The sequence below is a fragment of the Otolemur garnettii genome, unplaced genomic scaffold, assembly GCF_000181295.1.
Source record: "Otolemur garnettii isolate 467f Iridium unplaced genomic scaffold, OtoGar3 scaffold00180, whole genome shotgun sequence".
Classification (NCBI taxonomy): Eukaryota; Metazoa; Chordata; class Mammalia; order Primates; family Galagidae; genus Otolemur; species Otolemur garnettii.
The window spans coordinates 531,890-544,211 of NW_003852575.1; the positions used below are offsets into that span (position 1 = coordinate 531,890).

At 38.1% G+C, this 12,322-nt stretch overlaps 1 protein-coding gene across 1 annotated transcript in view; it reads left to right on the top strand.

Annotated features, from left to right (window-relative positions):
* Nucleotides 1-12,322, top strand: part of BRWD1 (bromodomain and WD repeat domain containing 1) — a 129,163-nt gene that overhangs the window by 113,918 nt on the left and 2,923 nt on the right. The window contains exons 37-40 of the mRNA XM_023519584.1: nt 2,160-2,326; nt 7,210-7,436; nt 9,713-9,874; nt 10,110-11,000. Coding sequence (XP_023375352.1) covers nt 2,160-2,326; nt 7,210-7,436; nt 9,713-9,874; nt 10,110-11,000 — 1,447 coding nt within the window. The remainder of the gene's footprint in view (nt 1-2,159; nt 2,327-7,209; nt 7,437-9,712; nt 9,875-10,109; nt 11,001-12,322) is intronic.

Below are 12,322 nucleotides of genomic sequence, written 5' to 3' on the forward strand. Positions count from 1 at the left end.
TTACTATCAGCAAGGTGGTGGTAACATTTTCAGAGATATTTATCTCTTAACACGGGATGTCTTTACGTGTGTTTAGGTCTTTAGTTTCTGCCAGTGATTTTTATAATTTCAATATACAAGTTTATATCTCGTTGGTTAAATATATTCCCAGGAGTTTTGTTACATTAGATGTTACTGTAAGTGTAATTGCTTTTTAAATTTCCTTCTCTTTTCATCCTATATAAAAATATAACTGACTTTTACGTGTTGATCTTGCACCCTTTAATTTTGCTGAGTTCATTTATTACCTCTAAGAACTTTCTTATGGATTCCTTGGGAGTTTTGAATTATATGCGATATGTTGTCTGTGAATAGAGATGGTTTTACTTCTCAGTCTTTTCTTACTCCTCTCGCTAGAACTGATAGTAATGAAGACTGGCATCTTGTTTCATTCCTAGTCTTAGGGGGGAAGTCTTTTGTTTTTGTGTATGATGTATTTTTGTAAATAAATGCCTTCGCTCATGTTGAAGAGCTAGTTGTCAGTTTTAACATCAGATTTGTTAAATACTGTGTATTTTCAATTAAAGTATATCATTGAATTTTACATGGAAGCTGAGAAAATATATAAGAAAGTGATACATGATTTAACCAGAGGTTTCAGACCAGAGATTTCAAACCAGAGGTTTCAGACTAGAGGATATGATTAAAACAAGAAATTAACTTGGTTCAATGTAAACATTTCACATTGTATATCGAAGCAGTACCCTGAACCCCATAAATGCATCAGTGTACAAAGTTACGATTTAATAAAAAATAATAAAAAAGAAACAAGAAATTATTCATCTTGTTAAGGTAATTAACAATTAAGTTTGGTAACTTTTAAGGTATTACTCATGTTTGAAAGAAAATAAACTATATATGTAAAAATAAAAGGAAATGTTAGTTTATTTCAGATTAAGTATGATAACAAATTTATTTGTATATGTTTTTATAAGAATGTAGGCATGTCATATCTCCCTCATCCTTTTTTTTTTTAATTTTTAAATATATTTTATTTATTTATTTTTAAACAGACTCTTACTTTGTATTTATTTATTTTTAAACAGACTCTTACTTTGTCACCCTCGGTAGAGTGCTTTGGCATCACAGCTCACAGCAGTCTTAAACTCTTGGGCTCAAGTGATTCTCTTGCTTCAGCCTCTCGACTAGCTGGGACTACAGGCACCCGTCACAATGCCCAGCTATTTTTTTTTTTTTTTTTTTTAAAGAGAAGGGGTTCTTGCTCTTGCTCAGGCTGGTCTTGAACCCATAAGCTCAGGCAGTGCATCTGCCTCAGCCTCTCAGAGTGCTTGGATTACAGACGTGAGCCACCATGCCCGCATACTTTTAAAAAAAGTTCTCTGGTGTTAAGATCAGGAGTGGATCTTCCTCATCCACTGCTACATACAACACTAATATTCACCTTTTGAACTTTAGACTTTTGACTTGTTTTTAGGAGTGATTGTGGAGGAATATAGGGTACTTCTGTAAATACATAGCTGTCCCAAAAGTTACTTACAGTAGTACTTAGCACATTGCTGTAGATTTGCTGTTACTTAATTATAAAAGCTGTTAAAATACGATCTTTCATATGCATTGATATTCTGGGATATATTCTTCCTGTTGTATACAAGCATTCCTTTGTTTGTAATTCATTTCTTAGAGTTAGGTGGTAGCATCAAAGGCAGTCACATTGCAAATAGAGACTGGTATAAAAGTGCTTTTATTCCTTTGCTGCAAAGAGACACTGCACTGTTGCTGCCTGAATAGCAGCCTTAAAGGTAACTAACTTCCCATCTAACTTTAGGAAGGAGGGACATTTTTGAGTTTGTACATACAGATGTCAAAATGGAAAAAAAAATTGAGATATACTGCCATATAGATCATAAGTCCTGAATTCTAGATCCTAAAGAGTTACTTGTTTTAAAACTGTTTCTTACTATCTGAGAGGTAGGTATTTGATACTTTGTTTCTTGCAGATGTCATTGAGGGGAGGGAGTTGGAAATTAAAAAATGAGCAACAGCCATTATCAACAAGCTGTAATAAAGTATATTGCAAGTAATCTCAGCGACCAAAAGTTATTTTTCAAATACTTGTAAAGCTATTTGGTAATTCTAGTTTTGCTTTTCTGTCTTTGCAGATTTACAGTATGACCTTGAGATTATCTGCCTTATTTGAAGAAAAAATGAAGAAAATCACTTCAGATTTTAAAATTGGTCAAAAATTCAGTGAAAAATGTCGAAGAAGCCAGAGGTTCAGGCAACAGCAAAATTGTAAAGGTGTCAGTCAGGCTAAGAGAAGTACCAGGTGAATTGGTTATGGCAATCTTTGTATGCAGTTTTAAAAAAAATCTAAGTTTGTGATACTTTGTTATTGGGTTAGAAATTCTTAGTCTGTATTAAGTATAGTACTGTATATTTAGAAAAGACTAGTCATAGGTTTTTGGCTGCGTCTGGGTTTGAACCCACCACCTCCGGTATATGGGGCCTGTGAGCCATAGGCACTGCCTGGTGTTTTTTTTAAACCTTGAAAACATTTCTGTGAAGATAGAGCTCTTGCATTGGTTTGTAATTATCGACAATTATTTAAATTGTCATTTGTACCCTCCCCTTTTCACACCTCTCCTTTCCTTCCGAGACAAGAGTCTCACTTTGTCACCCTGGGTAGAGGGCCGTGATGTCATTATAACTCACAGCAACCTCAAACTCCTGGGCTCAAGTAGTCCCCTTACCTTAGCCTCCCAAGTTGCTGGGACTACAGGTGTCCAGTACAGCACCTTGCTAGTTCTTCTATTTTTAGTAGAGATGAGTCTCCCTCTTGCTCAGGCTGGTCTGAACTCCTAAGCTCAGGCAGTTCACCCGCCTCATCCTTGAGGGGTGCTAGGATTATAGGTGTGCGTCACCATGCCCAGCCTAACTCCAGAATTTGTTTGCTTTGTTATAATTTCTCTTTATTGATATTTTCTATTTGTTTAGTCATCTATAGTACTTCTCTTTAGTTCTGTAAACATTGTTTCTTTTTGTTCTTTGAACTTTTTAATTTAGTATTTGATTTAAATGTCATATTTGTTAAAATTAGAACTGACACCTGAGTATTCTTAGACATGGTTTCTATTGAACACATACTTTCCTCTGTGAGTGAATTATACTTTCCTGTTTCCTTGTATGGCTAATAATTTTATGTTGAAATCTATGCTTTTTTTTTTTTTTTTTTTTTTTTTTGAGACAGTCTCACTTTGTTGTCTACCCCTTTCCCCCCACGGCTAGAGTTTCATGGCATCATAGCTCACAGCAACCTCAAACTCCTGGGTTGAAGCAATCCTTTTGCCACAGCCTCCTGAGTAGCTGAGATTATAGGCATCTTTAACAAATACTTTTGTTGTTGTTGTTGTTGTAGAGACAGGGTCAGGCTGATCTTGAATTCCTGAGGTCAAGCAATCCACCTGCCTGGGCCTCACAGAGTGGTGAGGTTACAGGCATGAGCCACCACATCTGACCTGAAATCTTAGACATATTAAATGATATAATCTGGCAGCTCTGGAAATCACATCTCTCCCAAGTTTTATTGTTGTTAATAGCAATTCTGGATTCTCATTCTTTTTTCCTCAGTGATAGTTGTTGTTTTTTTGTCTTTTTTCTCTTTTTGGTTTTTCCTCAGTGTCTTGCCAGGACTATTGTGGTCTGTCTTCCCTGAAGTGTGCAGCCACAGAAGTCTTTGCTGCTCCCCTGCCCACACTTCTTTTAAAATTTATTTGCAAGCCTGGCCCTTTCCTTAAGTCAATGAGCATAGCTTAGGAGTCAGTGTGTGAGACAGAGCAAACTTTTAAAGTTAAGGCAGTTACAAGTCTACCGTGCTTGTTTTACCATGCTACAAGTCTGTCTGCTTATTTTTTTAATCAGACATAGTGTCTCAGGGTCAGTCCTGGATGAGTAAAGTGGGACTCTTGTGTGCATCCTCACACACACAACCCCAGGAAAATGATGGAGCTTTTCAGACTCCTAATGCTATCTCAACTCCCTTTTAAATTTTGGCTGAACTCTTGCTTATCATGTTGGCCTTGCTGGATTGCCAGCAGTCACTAGTCTTCGCAATGCCTTTGAGCATACAGCTTTTTACATGAGGCCAGCCCCTTCCCCTGCTAGTCCTCACAGCTCTCATGTTAATAGACCATAGGAGCTACTATTTTTCTTAAGTGCAATAGTTTTTCTTCAACAGTCACTTTCGATTTATTCTATGCTTTGGGGTAAATTTCCAGAGTTCTGAAGTGGTTATATTGGCCAGTTTTACTTTTGTCTTTTGGATGAGAAATTGGCTGAATTCCTGATTTCACACCTTTCCTCCCGCAATTGTTTAGAATAAGAGTCACATGAAGAGAGAAAACATACCCATTAGGTAAATATCTAGTTCTCTTCACCTGCTTTGCAACTTGTAGTTCAAATGCATACATTATGTACAGTGTAATATGTGAGTCTTCCCTTATGTCTTTTTTAAAAACTCCTAAAATAATTTCAGAAATTATGAAAAGTTGTAAGAATAAATTCAAAGAACTCCCATATACTCTTGACCTAGATTCATTCACTTTATGCCGTATTTGCTTTATTCCTGCATTAACATTTTTTCTATTACATAAGTCTTTGCAATCACCAAGAAGTATTTTTTGATATGCTTTGGCCGTAAATATTTAGTGTGATTTGGGAATACCTTTTTTTTTTTTTTTGAGGCAGAGCCTCAAGCTGTTTCCCTTGGTAGAGTGTTGTGGCGTCAACAGCTCACAGCAACCTCCAATTCCTGGGCTTAAGTGATTCTCCTGCCTCAGCCTCCCAAGTAGCTGGGACTACAAGCGCCTGCCACAATGCCTGACTATTTTTTGGTTGTAGTTATCATTGTTGTTTGGCAGGCCCGGGCTGGATTTGAACCTGGCAGCTCTGGTGTATGTGGCTGGCGCCTTAGCCACTTGAGCTACAGGCACTGAGCCCGAATACTTTATTTATATTTCTATAATTGACTCAATAATGTCATTAGGGCATGTTCTTTTTTTCTAATCCAAGATTATGCATTACATTTAGATGATACACCTATTTAGTTTCTTAATTTAAAATTTTGTTTCCAATCATTTTTTTTTTTTTTTTGAGATAGTTTCAAGCTGTCACCCTCAGTAGAGTACTGTGACATCACAGTTCACAGCAACCTCAAACTCTTTGGCTTAAGCAATTCTCTTGCCTCAGCCTCCCAAGTAACTGGGACTACAGGCACCCACCACAACACTCGGCTATTTTTTGTTGCAGTTGTCGTTATTGTTTAGCAGGCCTGGGCTGGATTTGAACCCTCCAGCTCCAGTGTATATGGCTGGCATCATAACCACTGTGCTACGTGACGCTGAGCCATTTCTTTGTGTTCTTGACTAATATTTTTGAAGAATGTGGATCATTCATTTATAAAATGACTCCCAGTTTGGGATTATCTGTTTTGTGTAGATTTTTAATTTTATTGTTATAAAAGCCCTTTTCTCTTTATACCAAGGAAAAGTATAACATTTTAGAAGGATACAGGATAAAAAGGGAAAGCTTGTAAATCTTTTAAAATATTCATGCTTAATTGACACTCAGGGTGTCAATGTTCATGGCAGAAGTTCACTATGTTGCCCTTGGTAGAGTGCTGTGGCATCACAGCTCCCAGCAACCTCAAACTCTTGGGCTTAAGGCAGTGGTTCTCAACCTTCCTAATGCTGCAGCCCTTTAATACAGTTCCTGTGGGTCACGACCCATGGAGTTGAGAACCACTGGCTTTAGGGATTCTCTTGCCTCAGCCTCCTAAGTAGCGTGGACTATAGGCGCCTGCCACAACACTTGGATGTTTTTTTGTTGTTGTTGCAGTTGTCATTGTTGTTTAGCAGGCCTGGGCTAGGTTTGAACCTTCCAGCCTCGGTATATGCGTGGCTAACACTGTAACCACTGTGCTGTGGGTGCCGAGCCAAGAATTATGATTATTTTTAAGCTCCATAGTAATGATTATGTTTTTTTTTGAGACGGAGCCTCAAGCTATCCCCCTGGGTAGAGTGCCATGGCATCACAGCTCATAGCAACCTCCAACTCCTGGGCTTAAGCGAGTCTCTTGCCTCAGCCTCCCAAGTAGCTGGGACTACGGGCACCCGCCACAACGCCCGGCCATTTTTTAGTTGCAGCCATCATTGTTGTTTGGCGGGCCCGGATTGGGGGTTCAAACCCACCACCTTGGGTGTATGTGGCTGGCGCCTTAGCCGCTTGAGCCACAGGCGCCGAGCCAATTATGATTATTTTAAAGACTCCTTAAAAGGTCTTTTTTTGTCTCTCTGTTTTAAAGGAAAATAGTATTATCTCAACATGAATATTAGCTATAGTTGTAGTTTACCTTCAGCTTTCACTGTTCTTTCCCATAATCCATGTTTCAGAGGCCAGTCCTGGTGAGCTGGTGTGGTTAGGTGTGCAATCTGGTGTTGGAAAAATGACTAGTTCTTTTTTAAAAACCTTTCCTCGGGTGGCACTTATGGCTCAGTGGGTAGGGCACCGGCCCCATATACCAAGGGTGGCGGGTTCAAACCCAGCCCCAGCCACATTGCAACAACAACAACAAAAAAATAGCCAAGTGTTATGGGGGGGTGCCTGTAGTCCCAGCTACTCAGGAGGCTGAAGCAAGAGAATCACTTAAGCCCAGGAGTTGGAGGTTGTTGTGAGCACGTGTGACGCCACGGCACTCTACCAAGGGCGATAAACTGAGACTCTGTCTCTACAAAAAACAAAAACAAACCTTTCTTCTCTTTTCAGGTCTTAATTGGTTTCTTCTCTTAATCTCAGGCTGTCTTTAGGGACATAGTAAATAAGAGAACTAGAGAGAAAGTAGGGTCCTACTGAGGCCAGAGTTACATAAATGCCTGTGTTATGTAAGTGTTGATTCCTTCTGGCATTGAATCCTAAGAACCTGAGGTATTCAAATGATTTTCTGTAACTCTTAGATCATTTGTTACTTCAGATTTGAATATAGCTATGATAAGTATAAAAGTCATCAGTGCTAGAATAAAGTGTTAATAAGTTAATATTCTGATTACAAAATTATTCTCAGATTAGAAATAATAACTTTTATTTAGACATTTTGTGTGAACCAGTTACCTTTATGTTTTATTGAATACTGTTTTCTTTGTTTATCTTTCTGACCAGAAATATCAAGCAGAAGCGGTTAAAATCTCAGATAAAAGCAATCCCTGATTTGGTAGGTCCTCCTGCCCAGCCTGCTTCAGGTAGGGCAGCTTATTCTGCAACCCGCAAGACAAGTCCTGGTATCTCTTCAGGTGTTTCTTCTGGTGACTCTTCTGATTCAGCAGGATTATCAGAAAGAATGAGGAGAGGTAGACCTGTGGCTCTACCAAATGGCTCTACATTATCTGGTGAGAAGTAAAACCTTATTCAGCTGTTGAGTACCTAAATGTGCAACACGGCCAGTTACTATGAATTTAGATGAAAACATAAGTAAAGACATGGCCTTGATATTGAAGAAACCTTAATGGAAGAGACAGAAATAATAAACAGAAACAGATGCGGTTGATAAGTATTGTGCTCTGCAAATGGTACATCTACACTTTATGCAAATTTGAATCCTTTAGATTTTCAATAATGTGATATAAATACTCCTCACACTTTGTGTACAAAATTGACATTTTTGTACCTGTTTAAGGAAAAATACTGATAATCAATATTCAGATTCAAAGATGATGGCCTATTAAGTTGCAAACTCTTTTTGCCCTTGCCATTTGGTAGCATAACAAGGGCTGGTGCAGATCCCTTGTTAGCATTGTATAAATGAGACTCTGGTTTTCTTCTCTACAAAAAACAAAAACAAACCTTTCTTCTCTTTTCAGGTCTTAATTGGTTTCTTCTCTATTTCTTTGAGTGATTTTAATATAGTATTTGATGGTATACTATTTACGATTATAATTTAATGCTTTTCATATGTCTTATGTTATCCAATATTGGAATTAAGTGGTATTGATAATATTCAAAAATACACCCACAGATAAAAAGTTTGGAATGGAAGTGAACTTAGATAAAATGCAATGGAGAAGGTCAGACAAGCAAACTGTTGTGTACCACATTAGAATTATACAGTGTCTTGAGGGATGCATTTATATAAAGCATAAAATGTCCAATCAGAGTATGTTGGAAGAATTGTAAATGAGATTGTAGATAAAGGGGAGGCTTTTCAAGCATGGTAGCAACTGTGAGAAAAAGCACTGAAAGAAAGAAGGATGCACTTTGTATATATGAAAAGACTGCATTTGGGGGATAGCACAAAGAATAGGATCGAACAGAATACAGCCTGTTTAAAGATTGTCATTCCTTGCAGAAGAGTTTAGATAACTTAATTTTGGGTCACTTGTTAAATGGTTTCCAGTATCTTTCTAACACAGCCACTTTCTTCTCTAACATAGAGTTGGGTTGATTATGGACAAAAATTTTTATCTTTTAACAATTCGTTCCCAATCACTTTCATGAAATTTTTATTTGGTAAGAGGCATTTCTTAAGTTTGGATGAAGGAGTAGGGAATTTGAGTATCTTATCTTGTGTTCACACTGGGGTATGCAGTCATGAAATAGAATAGGGAGGAAAATCACATTTCTGTTTACATTATTTTCTTATTTTCTCTTTTTTCCCTCTGTGTATGTGTGTGTTTGTATAATACATTAGAAATGACCTTTCTCAAGCTAAGTACACACACACATTTGTTGTTAGGAAGGGCTACTAGAGACCTGAAACTACATCTTCTGAAATGATCTTGTCTTTTCTGTATGAATTGTCTGTCTGATATCACAGAAAGAGGTAGATAGTGGGGCTAATTAATTTTTTAAATAAAAGTTTGCTTAGGGCGGCACCTATGGCTCAGTGAGTAGGGTGCCGACCCCATATACTGAGGGTGGCAGGTTCAAACCCGGCCCTGGCCAAACTGCAACAAAAAAATAGCCAGGTGTTGTGGCAGGCCCCTGTAGTCTCAAGCTATTTGGGAGGCTGAGGCAAGAGAATCACCTCAGCCCAAGAGCTGGAGGTTGCTGTGAGCTGTGATGCCATGGCACTCTACCTAGGGTAACAAAGTGAGACTCTATCTCTTAAAAAAAAAAAAAAGTTTGCTTATAAGCTGTGTTTTCTGAATCTAGTCCAGGATAATGTACTTTTAGAAATATGAACAGAAAGTTCATATGGAATGCTGATTATGTACCATTTGGGGGGAGGAAAGGAGGAGAGACAGTCTTGCTTTATTGCACAGACTAGAATGCAGCAGTGTGATCACTGTGATTGCCGACTGCTAGCTTGGAATAGCCCTCATCCCTCAGCCTCCAGAGTGTCTGGGACTATAGATGTGCATCACTACATCAAGTTCATTCAAAAAAAAAAAAATTTTTTTTTTTTTTAAGAGATGAGGTCTTCCTATGTTGCCTAAGCTAGTCTTGAACTCCTGGCCTCAAGTGATGCTCTTGCCTTGGTCTCCTAAAATGTTAAGATTGCAGGTGTGAGTTACCACACCTGGCTTTAAATGTCTAAGTATTTCTGTGGAACAGTTTTACAAAAATACATTCTAAGTATTTTAGTGTAATGTTATGAAGTAACTGCTTCTGTGTATAAAAATAGACAAATATATATAATTAATTATTTACATATTTTTTTCCCTAGAAAGTGAAATGGAAGATTTCTTAGCTACTTCTCCGTCATCTTCAGCTTCCAACAGTTCAGAGGAAAGTAAAGAGAGTTCAAGAGCTTGTGAATCCTCCTTACGTAGTGGGCTGCCAAGAAATCTCAGAGTGACCAGAACTAGAGCAGCTCAAAGAAAAACTGGTGAGAGACTCAGTGGGACTTTACAGAAATAGTTTATCAAGAAAATTGAGAAGTTAAACATCAAATGGATTATTGAATTTAAGGCATCTATATATGCTTAAATGTACTTTAGGGTTTTTAAATTTAGGGGAAATCACTGTTCGCATGACAAAGGAAAATAACTACCAATATAAAGTCATTAAAAAATGTTAAAATAAGGAAAACCTTTCTAATTTTATTGTCACTCTATTTCTAGGTCCTGTTTCTTTAGAAAATGGGTATGCCAGAAAAGCTACTCGAAAGAGAGTCTACTTGAGTGACTCTGATAACAATTCATTGGAGACAGGTGAAATTTTAAAAGCCAGAGTTGGAAATAACCGAAAAGTCCTACGCAAGTGTGCTGCTGTGGCTGCCAGTAAGATAAAGCTAATGAGTGATGTAGAAGAGAATTCTAGCTCTGAAAGTGTCTGCTCTGGACGGAAGCTGCCTCACCGCAATGCTTCTGCTGTAGCTAGAAAAAAGTTACTACATAATTCTGAAGATGATCAGAGCTTAAAGTCAGAAATTGAAGAAGAGGAACTAAAAGACCAACATCAGTCATCGCCAATATCCAATTCTTATGCTACCCAGAATATTGTCAATGAATCTGAAAATAGAGATTCAGAATCAGAAAGTGATTTGCGGGTAGCCCGGAAAAATTGGCATACTAATGGTTATAAGTCCCATGCTCCAGCAACTTCTAAAACAAAATTTCTAAAAATAGAGTCTTCTGAAGAAGACTCTAAAAGTCACAATTCAGATAATGGACATAACAGTGCTGCTGGCCCATCAACATCTGGGCAGAAACTTAAGGCAGAGGAAGCAGATTCTGAACCAGGAAAATACAGTGGTAGGAAATACAATACACTTCACAACGATGCCAATTTCTTTAAAAAAACAAAGATCTTGAGTGATTCAGAAGATTCTGAATCTGAAGAACAAGATAGAGAAGATGGTAGACGTCATAAAATGGATGTGAACCCAATTGTAGGAAATCTGAAGTGTGAACCTAGTGCTGTGTCCCAGTGTTTCTCAGATCATGTATCTGAGATTGATTTAGATTCAGGTGATGACAAAACAAAAGAAGAACCAAATAATTTTATGAAAGGTAATTTAAAACATTAACCTTGGTTCACTGATTTCATCTCACTGTGCTTTTATCCCCATTTTAAATATTGTTTCGTTCCTTTTAAATTTCCCTTTGCTAGCTGTTTCTCTCTGCCCTGTGCATTCCCTATTAGCTTTTTCTGTTCATCTTTTATTTTGGGGGGAATGCAGGGGGAGATAGTCTCACTGTGGCAGTCTCACCTGTAGTGCTGTAGCATCAACCTAGCTCCCAGCAGCCTCAAATTCTGATCCTGGGTTTAAGCAATCGTCCTGCTTCAGTCTTCCAAGTAGGTAGGACCATGGTACCAACCATAATGTGTGTTTTGTTTTTTAATTTTTTGGATTCAGAGTCTTGCTCTGTGGTCTAGGCTAGTATGCCAAGGCCTCAGCCTAGCTCACAGCAATCTCAAACTCCTGGGGTCAAGCAGTTTTCCTGCCTGACTCTCCCTAGTAGCTGGAACTTCAGGCATGTGCCACTATGCCTGGATAATTTTTCTGTTTTGTAGGACAGGTGCAGTCTCACTCTTGCTCAGGCTGGTCTTGAACTATTTTTTTTTTTTTTTGCAGTTTTTGGCCGGGGCTGGGTTTGAACTCACCACCTCTGGCATGTGGGGCCGATGCTCTACTCCTTTGAGTCACAGGCGCTGCCCTGGTCTTGAATTATTAAGCTCAAGGGATCCTCCTGCCTCAGCCTCCTCGAGTGCTAGGATTACAGGTGTGAGCTACCACACCGGGGCCCATCCCTTGTGTTCTTATGTGTATGCATAACTGTTTATTGCGTATACGTTATTCACCTAATAGGCAATCATGACCTTAACAATTATTTCCACTAAAGATTTCAATTTTTGTATTGGTAATAGGGGTATTGTACTGGATATGGGCTTGAGAAAAGTGAGATAAACACATAAGCTGTGGTGCTGACAGCTTGAGAAGAGGAAAGAAAGGGTAGGACTGCTTAAAATGAGTGTGGTAAGTAATAAAAATAGCAGCTAACAGAACCATTACTGAGCTTTTTCTGTTTCTCAGGAAGCTTTTGTAAATGGTTTACATTTCAGTTTAGTGTTCATACCTTTTCTGAGTTAGGTACTATTATCATTGTCCGTTTTACAAATAATAATTGGAAGACAGAATGGTGAAGTATTTTGTTGAATTAAGATTGTACCCCTAGTAAATGGGGATTGATTGAAAAATGCGAAAGCTAAGATAAAAAGTAGTTGTATGATTGGAATTCGTGGAGTTACGGAGAGTTTTAAGGAGGCTGAGTGTTAAATGATTGATTTCCATATGTTAGTGCAGTGGTAAACAGTTTAGTTTGTATTCATG